The 12,524-nt window shown below is 32.1% G+C and overlaps 1 protein-coding gene across 5 annotated transcripts in view; it reads left to right on the forward strand.

The window, feature by feature from the left end:
* The window catches only part of LOC130897536 (arrestin domain-containing protein 4-like), a 38,067-nt gene that overhangs the window by 13,574 nt on the left and 11,969 nt on the right, over positions 1-12,524 (forward strand). For 3 of the 5 annotated variants that reach the window (XM_057806452.1, XM_057806449.1, XM_057806450.1), the window contains 2 exons: positions 548-662; positions 8,512-8,634. In XM_057806452.1, coding sequence (XP_057662435.1) covers positions 560-662; positions 8,512-8,634 — 226 coding nt within the window. In that variant the 5' untranslated portion in view covers positions 548-559. Of the gene's footprint in view, positions 1-260; positions 424-547; positions 663-8,511; positions 8,635-12,524 lie in introns of those variants that run through there. The other 2 variants (XM_057806451.1, XM_057806454.1) reach the window with 2 other exon arrangements.

Below are 12,524 nucleotides of genomic sequence, written 5' to 3' on the forward strand. Positions count from 1 at the left end.
TCTACATCACGCATCAATATCCACGTCAGGATAGATGTGTCTACTTTATCTGTGGTGATTTTAGAATCCTTTTATGATAACCCTTCGAAAATATACCATATTTCCAAAATTAAAAGTATCCTAAACAGTGTAAACAGCTGTGGTTGTGAATTCAATATCTATCTCAATAAAAAAGTATCTACGTTATGATTCATCTAAATTGTACTGTATTTCGTATTCAGTTGCTAGAACGTTTTCATATCATTTAAAATATCAGAAGATATTGCTAGCATTATTATCATGATTATCTTTCGTTTGTTTTGTTTATCGAAATTTGATGTTTGCTTTACGATTTGGTATTGTTGCAAAATGACTCCAATCGATATTAGTTATATTTTTGGAGTTGTTGACTCGATTCTTCTGATTTCTTTATCGGATTTTGGGGTACGCTTTACTTTACTATAAATTGTTGTTTTATATATGTAATTCAATTTTTTGACCCTATTTATTTCGTCATATGGTAAACTGGGCGAAACTGTTCATTGTTTGATACCTTAAACTGTTTCAGTGATATTTGGAAATGACGCTTCAAATTGTGATTGATAATCCAGGAATATTTGCTCCAGGAGATATCGTGAAAGGAAAAGTTATATGCACATTCCATAGCCAAGAACGCATTAGAGGTAAAGTTATTTTTAATTGTCTTCAGTTTATATTTTAGAAGCAATTTATAACTAAAATTCAGATGTCACGATTATATTATTGATATTCTCACTATAGTGTCCAAAAAATCCGTTTTCCAGCTCCTGGATGTACTTTTATCATCTAAATAGGCCCAATGACATTTCTTTCTTTAGTCTACACTTTAATCTTAAGAATCCATTGATCTTATAAACGATGGAGAATCTGTTATGAAATCTTTGAATGACGTTGAATTTCGTCTTGCAATACTTGACGTGAATAAAAATCGCTGAACGAGGAGGCCAATGAATCGGAGTTTTTGAACATATACGAACCCATCGATTCGGAAAATAATTTCTCAATTAATGACGACACCTTCTATCAAAGTGCAGTAAAACTCCATCGTTCGTAAAAAATAGATCTTCCCATTAAATCTCCATATATCTCGCATAAGTGATCCATGTACATAATTTGTTGCTTGATGCTGCTGAACAAACATTTACTTTCAATGAGTGTTGGCCCTTTTGACTTGTGGGTTCTCATCACACAAGCAGTGTGTATTAAGGGAGTTAAACATACCTACGAGAATGGTCGCAGAAGTACCTGTCACAACAAAGAAAACACAAAAATTTTGGAAAAAATAATCCAGAGGGGGCTAAATTTGTCCAATAGGGTGTATAAGGGAGCAAATCAAACATTAATTCATTATTTTTGGCCATTACAAAAACGGAAGTATGAGCTGGTCAATTGTATTGATAAAACACTTTCGGCCATTTTTGCTTGATATCTTCGTTCGTTGCAATAAGTTCACATAATACTCGCCGTTGATAGTTTTTTCTTTTTCAAAATAGTTAATGAAAATTATCCCACGCGCAAAAAACCAACGCCATGACCTTTCCTGCAGATGGAACGGTCTTCGTCTTCTTTGGAGAGCCGGTTCTTACTTTTCAGTCCATTGTTTTGATTATTCTTTTGTTTCGGGTGAGAAGTGATGGACCCACTTTTTATCTATGGTTATGAAACTGCGTAAAAATTCGGCTTTATTTCTGTGAAACATTGGTAAACACTCGATGGAAACATCTTCACCACGCTGTTTTTGTTACATTTTGAGTAAACGCGGCACCCATCTTGCGCACAACTTTCTCATGTCCAAATTTTCAGTTAATATTCAATGTACTACACTTCTCGGAATGCCTGCTAACTCGTGCTGTCTCAATCGACTATCATCCAATACCGCATTGTGGATTTTCCTCAATATTTCTGAATCATCACATCATTTGGACGACCACTGCGATACTGGTCTTCGCAGTTCGTACGGCCTTGTTTAAACACTGTTACCCAATATTTTACTGTTGATAACGAAAGAACGGTCTCACCCAAAGTAGAATCTAGATCAAATTTTATATTGGTCGAGCTAAAGTCTTTCAAATAAAAATATTGTATCACAGAACGATGTACAATTTTTTCTATGTTTACAAATTCACTTGAAACGTTCAATATTGATGGCTGCCAAACAAATATTAAATAACGTGGGGTCTATAAACTTGATAAACATATGCTGTATAGATTGTGTACATTTTAATACAGTGTTATTTTTCAAACAACTACCGCCATCTTTTGGTTAGGCCAGGTACTTCTGGGACTATACTCTTACAACAAAGTTAAATTTATGAAAGTTATATAAAAATGATTACCACGGGGTTCACAAAAAACATATTTATCATCCAAGAGAAGTTCGGGAAAAGGTCGAATCTACTTCAATATTTTTGAAAACAATTCGAGCTCCAGGACTCTATTTCGTAGTTATGTAACTATGTAAAATATCAATTATTGTACATGGCCGTTTTGCAGTACCATTGAAAATAAGAAGCTTCTCCTATCCCCCCTCATCCTGAAAATGTCGTAAATGTTGTGGGGAAACTCGAAAGTTCCAACTGAGTAGTGTCATAAATTTTGACTGAATATATCCTAAAATTTGAAAACCATATCGAAATATTCGGACTACAGTGAAATATGCAAAAAAAAATTAAATCTCTAAAATATGCACAATATGCATAATATGCATTTTCCATTTAATTCGATCCCCACTTGTAACAGAAATATCTTAGACAGTTTATAATTTCTGAATTGACAAAACTCATTAAGTTACCTCCATATTGGCACTTTAATGATTTTGCTTTGTGAGATTGACTTCTCGATATTTTTTTATTATTTATTGAGTTGAATGTAGAGCTTACTAAATCTAACGTGATTATAAAAAAAGTTTTTTTCTCCTTCCCATATTATCTCAACGCATTTTGACACTGTTTTGAAGGACGTAAGTAACAATTACCAAAGAGGTATCGATTGCCCTAGACAACTGATCGTAAGTTAACTCTCCATCCTTAGGTATTAATAATTCATGCCATATATAACGCACTTGACGACGAATTGCCATTTGGAACGTGTATCTTATTTATCTAAAGAACATACATATAGGAAATTCCTTTAACTTTTTATCTGGAATATTATTGCCAGCACTCGCTATCGCTCGGGTTCAAAAGCGCTCTACAGAAATTCAGAAATGTTAAATCCCTTGTAGTTTTAATAACTATTTCATTGGAGATAAATAAGGATGCATTTTTTCAAACTTTTGAAACTGTCATGTTAGAAACGATTTATGACTAAAACACAGAATTAATACTCGTACAGTTTAGAAGGAGTTGGGTTTTCCGGTAACCGAAATTGTATACGTATGTGCCAAGTAGCCATTTTATAACCGTCAACCACACATCACCTAAAGAGATTTTAACCAAATGTTTTTGTTTGGCTTATTGTTGTACTTATTTATAAGAGAGAGTTATTTGTATTTTTATCTGGATTTCTCCAAGAGCTATCTAAAGCTGAAAAGAACTAAAAGAAAGAGGGGTGCATATCGACCTTGTCCTTTCCGGGTTAATGAATACATCAGTTATTTTGTTTTTCCAAATGACTCAGAAAGGTAAGAATATTGAATGATATTTTATTAAGTTGTTTACTGACTTGATTATAGATTACTATGGGTACATTTAGAATATCTCTTATTTTGACGATCATCTAATCTAAGATATTATTTTATTACTAGTTTTTATTTTATTGAAGATGTAGAAGATGATAACCAAGAAATAATGCGTTCGTGAATGACCGGTATTGAATCAAAATTTGATTCTAATTTTCAAGGAAACAAAGTCTTCTAAATCCAAGGAGTATGAAGTTATATACCTTTTTAGATGCGTGCGAGGAAGAACCAACATTAATAGTTGTAAATAAGGAAAATTTCAGCAAATAGGACTCCAAATGCGAACCAGGTAGGCATGAAAAAGTTTAATTATTCAGAACGAAAAGATTGGGAAAAATTGAGTTAAAAACTTAAGAACATCCTTCTCTTTATTTACATACTTTTATTGAAGTTTGTCAAGTCATTTCAGAAAGTAATGTACATATACTATGAGCATTTGCTACTTTCTAATCACTTGGCCCATTAATTGTATTGACAAAATTATATTTTATGAAAGACAAATCCCAGAAAATGAATGTGAATAAATTGAAAAAACAAACATTTCAGATAATATATTATTTTTCAGATTATACTTGGAATACCAAATTGATGAACTGGAAAATAAAATACAATATTTTGAGAGGGTCCAAGAGTGATGTATCTTAGAAGAAGCGAAATATGTGGGAAGAAAACATGATCTAAGAGTTGAAACACTACCAAGACAAACATAAATAAGAATAAAACATAGAAAAGAGATATATATGAAATTACAATTTGAAATTTCCACACCAAAAGCTTATTAAAGAACTTCAAAAAAATTAAACATCAGTTTATTTAAAAATATTTCCAGAGTAAATAAATAATTTATTTTGATAATATTGTATTATTCTATCAATGTTGGTGAATTGAAAAATGCTATGAATATCTTACGGTTTTTAAAGAGTTCCAAAATGTTAGCACATACCGTTTTGTTTATTCTCATCTTATTCATTTTAGAGAATAGGATGTTGAGATCTACAATATCCTAGGTTCCTTTGAGGTCAATAAAGAGACATAACAAATATTCGTTCTTAGAAAAAGATAATTGGATATCTGAGACAAGTTGTGCTACAGCGTCTACAGTTCCTTCACCTCTACGTAAACCATATTGACTTTTTGGTACCGAGGAGTTACTTTCTATAAAAATCTCCAGCCGATTCTTAATCAAACGTTCAAAAGTCTTTGTTATGCAGGAGAGTAAAGAAATAGGTCAAAAAGATGTCGGTGAATCAGGTTATAATAATCTCCTTCAATTTATCTGAATAATTTTGTCCAAGCCACCAACTATTATAAACAAGGCATATTTTTTAAGTAAGTACCGTTTTGCAATTCCGCCACCACAACCCCAAGGTCGGTGTTCCACACATGCGGAACTACATCTCTTGTCTACTCACTGGCGCCATTAAAGTATGATTCTTCATTGTGTACGTTGTTTACTAAGTGTTTAAGATGCCTCCAGCAATCGTGAGTCCCGCCGATTGTGAAGTACGGGCCGTTATACGATTTCTTAGTGCTAAAGGCGTAAAACCGATCGATATTTATCGTGAGATCTGTAAAGAAGAAGAAACAATAATCCATGGAATGGCGACATTCATCATCACCCAAAAAAGTGAAGTTTAAACAAACAATTTCTGCTCGGAAAATCATGTGCTCAGTTTTTTGGGACAAAAAAGGAGTATTGCTAGTGGAGTTTCGGCCTCGTAATGAGACAATCAATGCAGCGTCTTATTGTGATATATTGAACAATCTGCGTGGTACAATCCGGAACAAAAGACATGGCAAGTTATGTATGGGTATCGTTTTGCTGCATGACAATGCCCGTCTCTAACCAAAGATCTCATCAAATCTTTTCAACGGGAAACTCTAGATCATCCTCCCTACAGCCCTGATCTGGCGCCCAGCGACTACCATTTGTTCCTGTACTTGTACGTGTACTTCTTTTTTTAATTCCAAAACGGTACTTACGTAAAAAATATGCCTCGTATATCTAAAAGAAATATTTTAGCTGTTTCAGTAATATTAGATATCATTTTGTATGTGAAGCTAGAACTCTTCTAGAATAAATGGTTTTCGTAGGAATTCCGATTTTATCTGAAATGAAAAATTATAATTTTCTATTGATAAAATTGGAGGGCTTAATACTGAGCGGAGCTAAGGAGTGTAACATTTCATCTATTAATTTTGGAGTTAAGTTTGGTGATATTTATTATTAATACATTTAACTTTGTTCCATATATTAGACAAATGAGTACTTTTATTTAAACTATTTAAATATTCAAGCCAACATTGCTTCTGTTTTTTCTTGAATATTTATGTTGCTTTGGCGGCAACATTTTTATAATGTAGATAGTTGTCTAAATTAGCCAGACGTTTATATTTATTCAATGCTTTTTTCCGTTTTATAGATGCTGATGAACAGGTAGCATTCCACCAGTATGGTCTACGATGAAACTGTTTGTGAGATTTTTTATGAGCATTGCTTCATTTGCGGAAGTGGACAGTAGTTCATTGAATAATGATAGTTTGTCCTTATTTGAAGACAAATTTTGATCACAAGACTTGAGTTTTGATTCGATAATACTTTTGAAAAGGTGCTGCACGAGAGTCTGTTCATTTAGTTGAAGGGTTGATTAGACTAGATAAAGACACAGTTTGTAATTCTATAATTATTGGGTAGTGGTCCGATCCCATTGTATCATCAATCACTTACCAGTGTATTTTACTTGCTAGAGAAGGAGTTGTTATGATTAAATCAACTGCTGTTTTATATTGATTCGGGGGGGTTACTCTAGTGGGAGTACCGTCATTGAGTACCACTAGATCTAAATTGTCTACCACAACGGCTAACATTATTTCTTATAGTTTATCCGGATGAGGACACCAAATACTAAAATGTGCATCAAAATCTTCGCAGAAGATTGTAGTGAAAGGGAATTTTTGAAATAATTGTTCCCAATCTTTATTATTCGCATAAACATTAGGTGGTTTGTATATTGAACAAAGGTGAGATTGCAGTTAGTTAATTCTACTGCACAAACGTAGATGTTTTTATTGAAATAGTTTTTTACTTCTAATTGCTTACAGATAATTGAATTTTTAATAAGAATTCCGACACCTCCATAACCGTCATCTCTACATTTTTTTAAGAAGTTATAACCTTTCAAATGAATTGTACTTTGTGGTTTCAACCATAATTCTGATAAAAGAATAATATCAATATTCTTCTCGTTTAGAAATTTTTTGAGGCTTCCTTTGTTTTGAAGCAAGAATCGAATGTTCCATTGGAGAATTTTCATATTATGGTTAATACTATTAATACTTATGTAATCCATACTATTCTCATAATTTGTATCTACCTTTAATGATCTTTAATCTTAATTTCATCGGTTGATTCTGGTTTTTGTATTAATTCATAAATAAATGAGTTAATTTGGGCTATGATTTGATTGGGGTTGGGAGTAGTATTATATAAGGATGAAATAGGAGGTGAGGCAGATTTGTTGGTCATATGGGTTGTGAGGCCTGTGCATAATGGCTGGTATGAGTAATTTCAGGAATATTGCAGGTTGGTGACAGTGGAGGGGAGATGCATTTTCTTTTCTTGGATATTTTGGAGTTAAATTTAAACGAGGAGACTAGAAATTTTGGGTTTTCTGAGGAGGTTGTTCGTACCTCTATATGATACTTCTGGAAAATTCTCATCATTTTTCAGTAATTCGAATCTATTTCTGCTGGCTACTTTTTGTTGGGTATTCTACTACAAACTCAGCTTCTTTGAATGTTGCATTCTGGTGGGCCATTGTTTTTTTAATATTATATTGCTTGATATACTCTGGGCAGTTTCTAGAAATAGAGGTGTCATCTGAAGTGTTACAAAATAAGCATAATATTTCTGATTCGCATTTTTTATTCTCATCACTTTCGTTATGTAGGTTAGTGCAAGTTTGATAACGTTTTTTGCTTTTACATTGGGATGACGTGTGACCATAACGCAAACACTTGTAGCATTGTACCACAAGGTGTACATATGGCTCTACATTAAATCTTACTAAGTTAATTTTGACTGTGTCTGGAATTTTGTTGCCTAAAAAGGTGACAATTATCATTTGCCTATCTACATAGCTGACTTGTTTTGATTCTGAGTCGATTACCCGTCTTTTCATACGTTTCACCTTAACAACTGGCCTATTATATTCAAATACAGTTTTTAAAAAAAATTTCTGAGAAAAAGTATCGACCATTCGAATGACTTTTTGCGTAAAGAATTTAGGTATAAATGCGATTAGGTTATTATTTTTTATGAAGTTGTGGTTCATTAAAGAATTAGCGATATGATATGATTTGAATTCTATTCTGATTTTAATACCTATGGATTTGATATCTAGAATATCATTTTTAAATTCTAATGGTTTCCTCAAAAAATACCCTACTTTGATAGGAAATAACCTGCCTAGGTTCTTATCTACAAGTTCAAGATGAACGAAATAAGGTCCTTTGTCAATGTTTTTATATTTATTGTTAAAATCATATACCGGTTGAAATTCATTGGAATTTGGAAGGCCTCTGTGAGTCGCCCTTGTGATCGGAAATTTATTTGATCCGAAAAATTAAAATTCTATTTAATAAAATTGAAATATATATATATATATATATATATATATATATATATATACTAATTAGATAGGTGTACATCCATTTCTTCATTTTATCTGAATTATATTAAAAGATTCAATGGTATCTGAATGGAAATTTCTTTATATTTTTCATTAATGCGAAAATATTCTTTAACGTTACAGGAATAAAATGCAGATTTCGAGGAGAAGAAGAAACTCATTGGATGCAAAGGAGAGGAAAAAATAATGTACGTTTCACTGGAAAAAATACTATCATATCTGCTAACAATAATTTCATGGGTGAAGGTAAGCGATATTGAAGAATAATAGAAGTTCATGTTTTTGAAGTAAGAGAAAAATATCAATTTTGGCAGAACATTTTCTGGATTTTTCTCAAGTTGTAACTTTTTACTGAACAGAATGTTCTATTTTGAATTGAATTATTTTGTCGCTGATCTTGAAACAATTGACCTTTTTAATTGATTCAAAAGGCGCTGATGATGATAAAGTTGAAACAGTATATTTTATACATATAGGTATAGAAATGTGAAATGTATGTTGTCTTATAGAAACTATTACTTTCTAATAATTAATGAAACATCTTGTATTGAGTAACGTTAAAATTCCTTGTCATGGAAACGTTAAATGTCAGAAAGTAATTGAAATAATCACAGATAGTTGTTATGTGTATGAGAATAGCTGGAGAGCGAATAAACATAAACTTGGAATTTTAAATTTTGTCCCACTGCTCCCGATCTCGCTGTTCACATCAAACTCCCACTTTTTATTATAAATCAGAATCCATCATAATGAATTTTAACTACAATCAGCGGATTTTTAGCTAATTTTTAGAAAGTAATAGTTTCTGTAAAACCGACTGTCCTTTGAATTTCTGTACATATATGTTAACGACACAGGGTGAAGCGCGAAAACTTTTGATTATGGTAGGTGTAGGGAATATGCCCAAGTTAGGAATATCTCTCCATAAAACACAGAAAAAATCAACTTCTTGTTTCTGCTTGATGCAAGAAATACTCTTATTGCTTTTTAAAATAATTTTCTCGGAAAAAAGTGAAATATATATTTTTATGTTTTTCTTTTTTTATTTTTTTTAAATCGTTACAACTGGGCTTATTCCCATCATAGGTTAGTAATATGCCCATAGACTGTTGTTATTATGCTCATCAATAATTCTAATATTAGAAACTAAAGAAAGAGTGAGTATTCTTAATTATTACAATACATTACAATAATGTTTTCAAAACAAAACTAAACATTTTCTGGTTCCTTTAAGAGAAAGGGGAAATGTTTTTAAACTGTAGCCTAACCTTTCCCCTTAATGAGTAAACATTGCAAAGCCTTTCCTTACCTCCATCATAAAGTTTACGCTATGAAGAGTCTTTGTTTTTTTGCGTTTGTTTGGCCTGTACTAAATTTTTTCTATGACGGTTTTTTTAGCTTCTCTATTTTATTGGTTGTTTAATTTCTCCTTGTTGAAAACATCTCTTTCAACCACCAATGCTTTGCTACTGATGGCCTCTATTTTAATTCTTCTCTTCACTCGCTCCTTATAAGGCGTTTCTAACTTCTTGGTAATTATATCATTTACTTCTTTTTCTACCTTTTCTTCGCTACTTTCTTCATGAAATTTCTCAATCTCATCTTGTTGTTTTGTGAAATCTTCCTCACTTTGTTTATTTTCTTGTTCCGCTTGTTCTAAAATTCCTTGTTGAACTTCATCTAGTAATATTTAAAAGCTTTGAGAACAACTTTGTCCATGGACTGGAGCTAGTGCGTCGTATTACTCGGGACCGTTAAGTGCATTCGCTTGGTTCTAGCCAGAACAATTTGTTGATGATGCAAAGCTAATCTACATTTCTTCTCATCTACGTTGTATATTCTTTCTGGTTTATCCATCAAATCAAACTCCAATAAGACGTCCTTAAATTTTTTAAAGTAATCTTCCATTTATCTATTTAATTTTTGAGCTCTAACCGTAATTTTTCGCCCGCCTAATAGTGATTTCCGAATGATGATTTTAAAACACATGTAACCAATTCCGACCGGTAAACACTTCCATCTGATGCTCTGTAGCGCAAGCCAGTAGAACGGATATAACCAACATGGGCGTATTTCTTATACCTCGAAGCTGAAGGTTTTTGATTGAACTTCGTGTTCATATTCTATTATAATGTCGTAAATGTGGCACTTCTAGGTATACCGGAATTAGACGTCAACTTTGTTATTTTGAATAGAATCCAATATTCTTCATTTTATTGTAGAATTCAACATTAAATTTCAAGCAAACTTTGTGCACAATATATACCAAAAATGAAGTATTTTCGAAAAATTTCGGTTATTTTCAAAATTTTGGAAAAATTATAATCCACACTGAATAACGATATCTCCATTAATAACGAAAACAAAATTAACTCTCGAGCAAGAACGAACTGAACATAGTGAGGAAGTAACAGGGTTGGCAACTCAAAGATTTTGTAGTGTGGGTCAGAATAAATTGGAAAATAGGAATAATAAAAAGAAAGACATAAAATGTTTTGAGTGTGGAGGGCTTCATTTAAGAAGTAACTGTCTATAAGTAGGGAAAAAGCTGTTGTAAAAATCCCGGCCAGAAAGCAATCTTTTGTTGGCTTAAGAAGCAAAAAATAGATCTACTGGTTCTACTGCTGACCAAGCATTGATAGATGAATCCAAATCAAATTGTACAAACGTAATGGATATAAGAGATAAAGAAAACCTAAAAGAAAATGCATAGTGGATGGATAATTGTGCTTCAGAGCACATGTGTTGTGGCAAAAGTCAATTCAGAATGTTAATTAGATTTAGAAAATGTATTGTAAATACCAGAGTCAGCCGTGAATTTATTTTCGTTCAGAAAAGCATTGGTGAGAAATGTTCTCAATCAAATATAAGTGTCGATTGATAGATAAAGCAGGAAAATGCTAAGTATTAGCAAATACGTCTCTATGTGTTTTCTTCTTCTGTCGGAAGATCTTTACTCTAATCACAAAACTGAGTTTAGAACGTAACGTTAAGAATGTAATATGATGTATAGTTTGAAAGATTTGCATGAAAAGTTAGTTCATATAAATTACGATCAAGTGAGCAAGGTACTGTAGAAATTATCTTGCAGAAAAACAGCACAGATTCCCTGTCCCACAAAAACAAAGTAGAGCTACGAGGCCTGAAAAGCTTATTCATAGAGATTTGGAAGGGCCTATTGAAGTTTTATCAGTTTGGAAAGCTAGATATTTCTTAATGTTGAAAGAAAATTATAAAAATTATAGATATATGTTTTTTCTAAAATATAAATATGAGACTGTAGAAAGCATTAAAAAGTATGTGACCATAATAGAAAGACAAACAAAAAACAAAATAAAAAAGTAGATGAAAATAATGGATTAATGTTTGTTAATTCAGAACTACAGAAGCTAGCTGATTAAAAAGGCTTTATTCATGAAAGAAGCTTTATTGACACACCTTAAAAAAATGGGAGAGCAGAAAAAAATGCGCATAATTATGAAAGGGTGTAGAACTATCTCACACACCAAAAAACTAGATAAGGGATGGTGGATATAAGCCGTGAACAACTTAGTTTTTATTCCAAATAGTGCTGGCTGTAGTTCAATAAAAAAAAGATTCCGTATGATTCTGTAAGAGTATGGACAAAAAGTTCCTGTACATATAATTAAAAGAAAGCAATTAAAACATGAAGTATAAAATGAGGCACGGACGTTTCTGGGATACTCTGAAACTAAGAAACGATGTTGAATATTTTTCTCTGAGAGATAAAGTGGAAACACATAGAGACGTAATTTTTATTATTAAGAAGATCAAAAGCTACCAAGTTCTACAAAAAAAACAGTAATATCTCTAGATTTTAAGGAGAAAGAAACATTAAATCTCAGTGTATCTGACATATAGATGATAATAACGGATTTAATAATGAAAATCAAGATTCAGATAACGAAACTGATTCAGATAAAGAGAATAAAAATTTTAAGGTTGCTAATGAGTTAGATGATGATAATATTGAGGATATAGAACAGGAAAAAGAAAAGTCAAACAGACTTATTGGATGAAAGACTATGAACTTGACAATGCTGATATGTGCTTTTATTCTGAGAAAGAAGAACCGCTAACCTATGAAGAAGCTGCCACAAATAAAAACAGAGCTA

The sequence above is a fragment of the Diorhabda carinulata genome, chromosome 8, assembly GCF_026250575.1.
Source record: "Diorhabda carinulata isolate Delta chromosome 8, icDioCari1.1, whole genome shotgun sequence".
Classification (NCBI taxonomy): Eukaryota; Metazoa; Arthropoda; class Insecta; order Coleoptera; family Chrysomelidae; genus Diorhabda; species Diorhabda carinulata.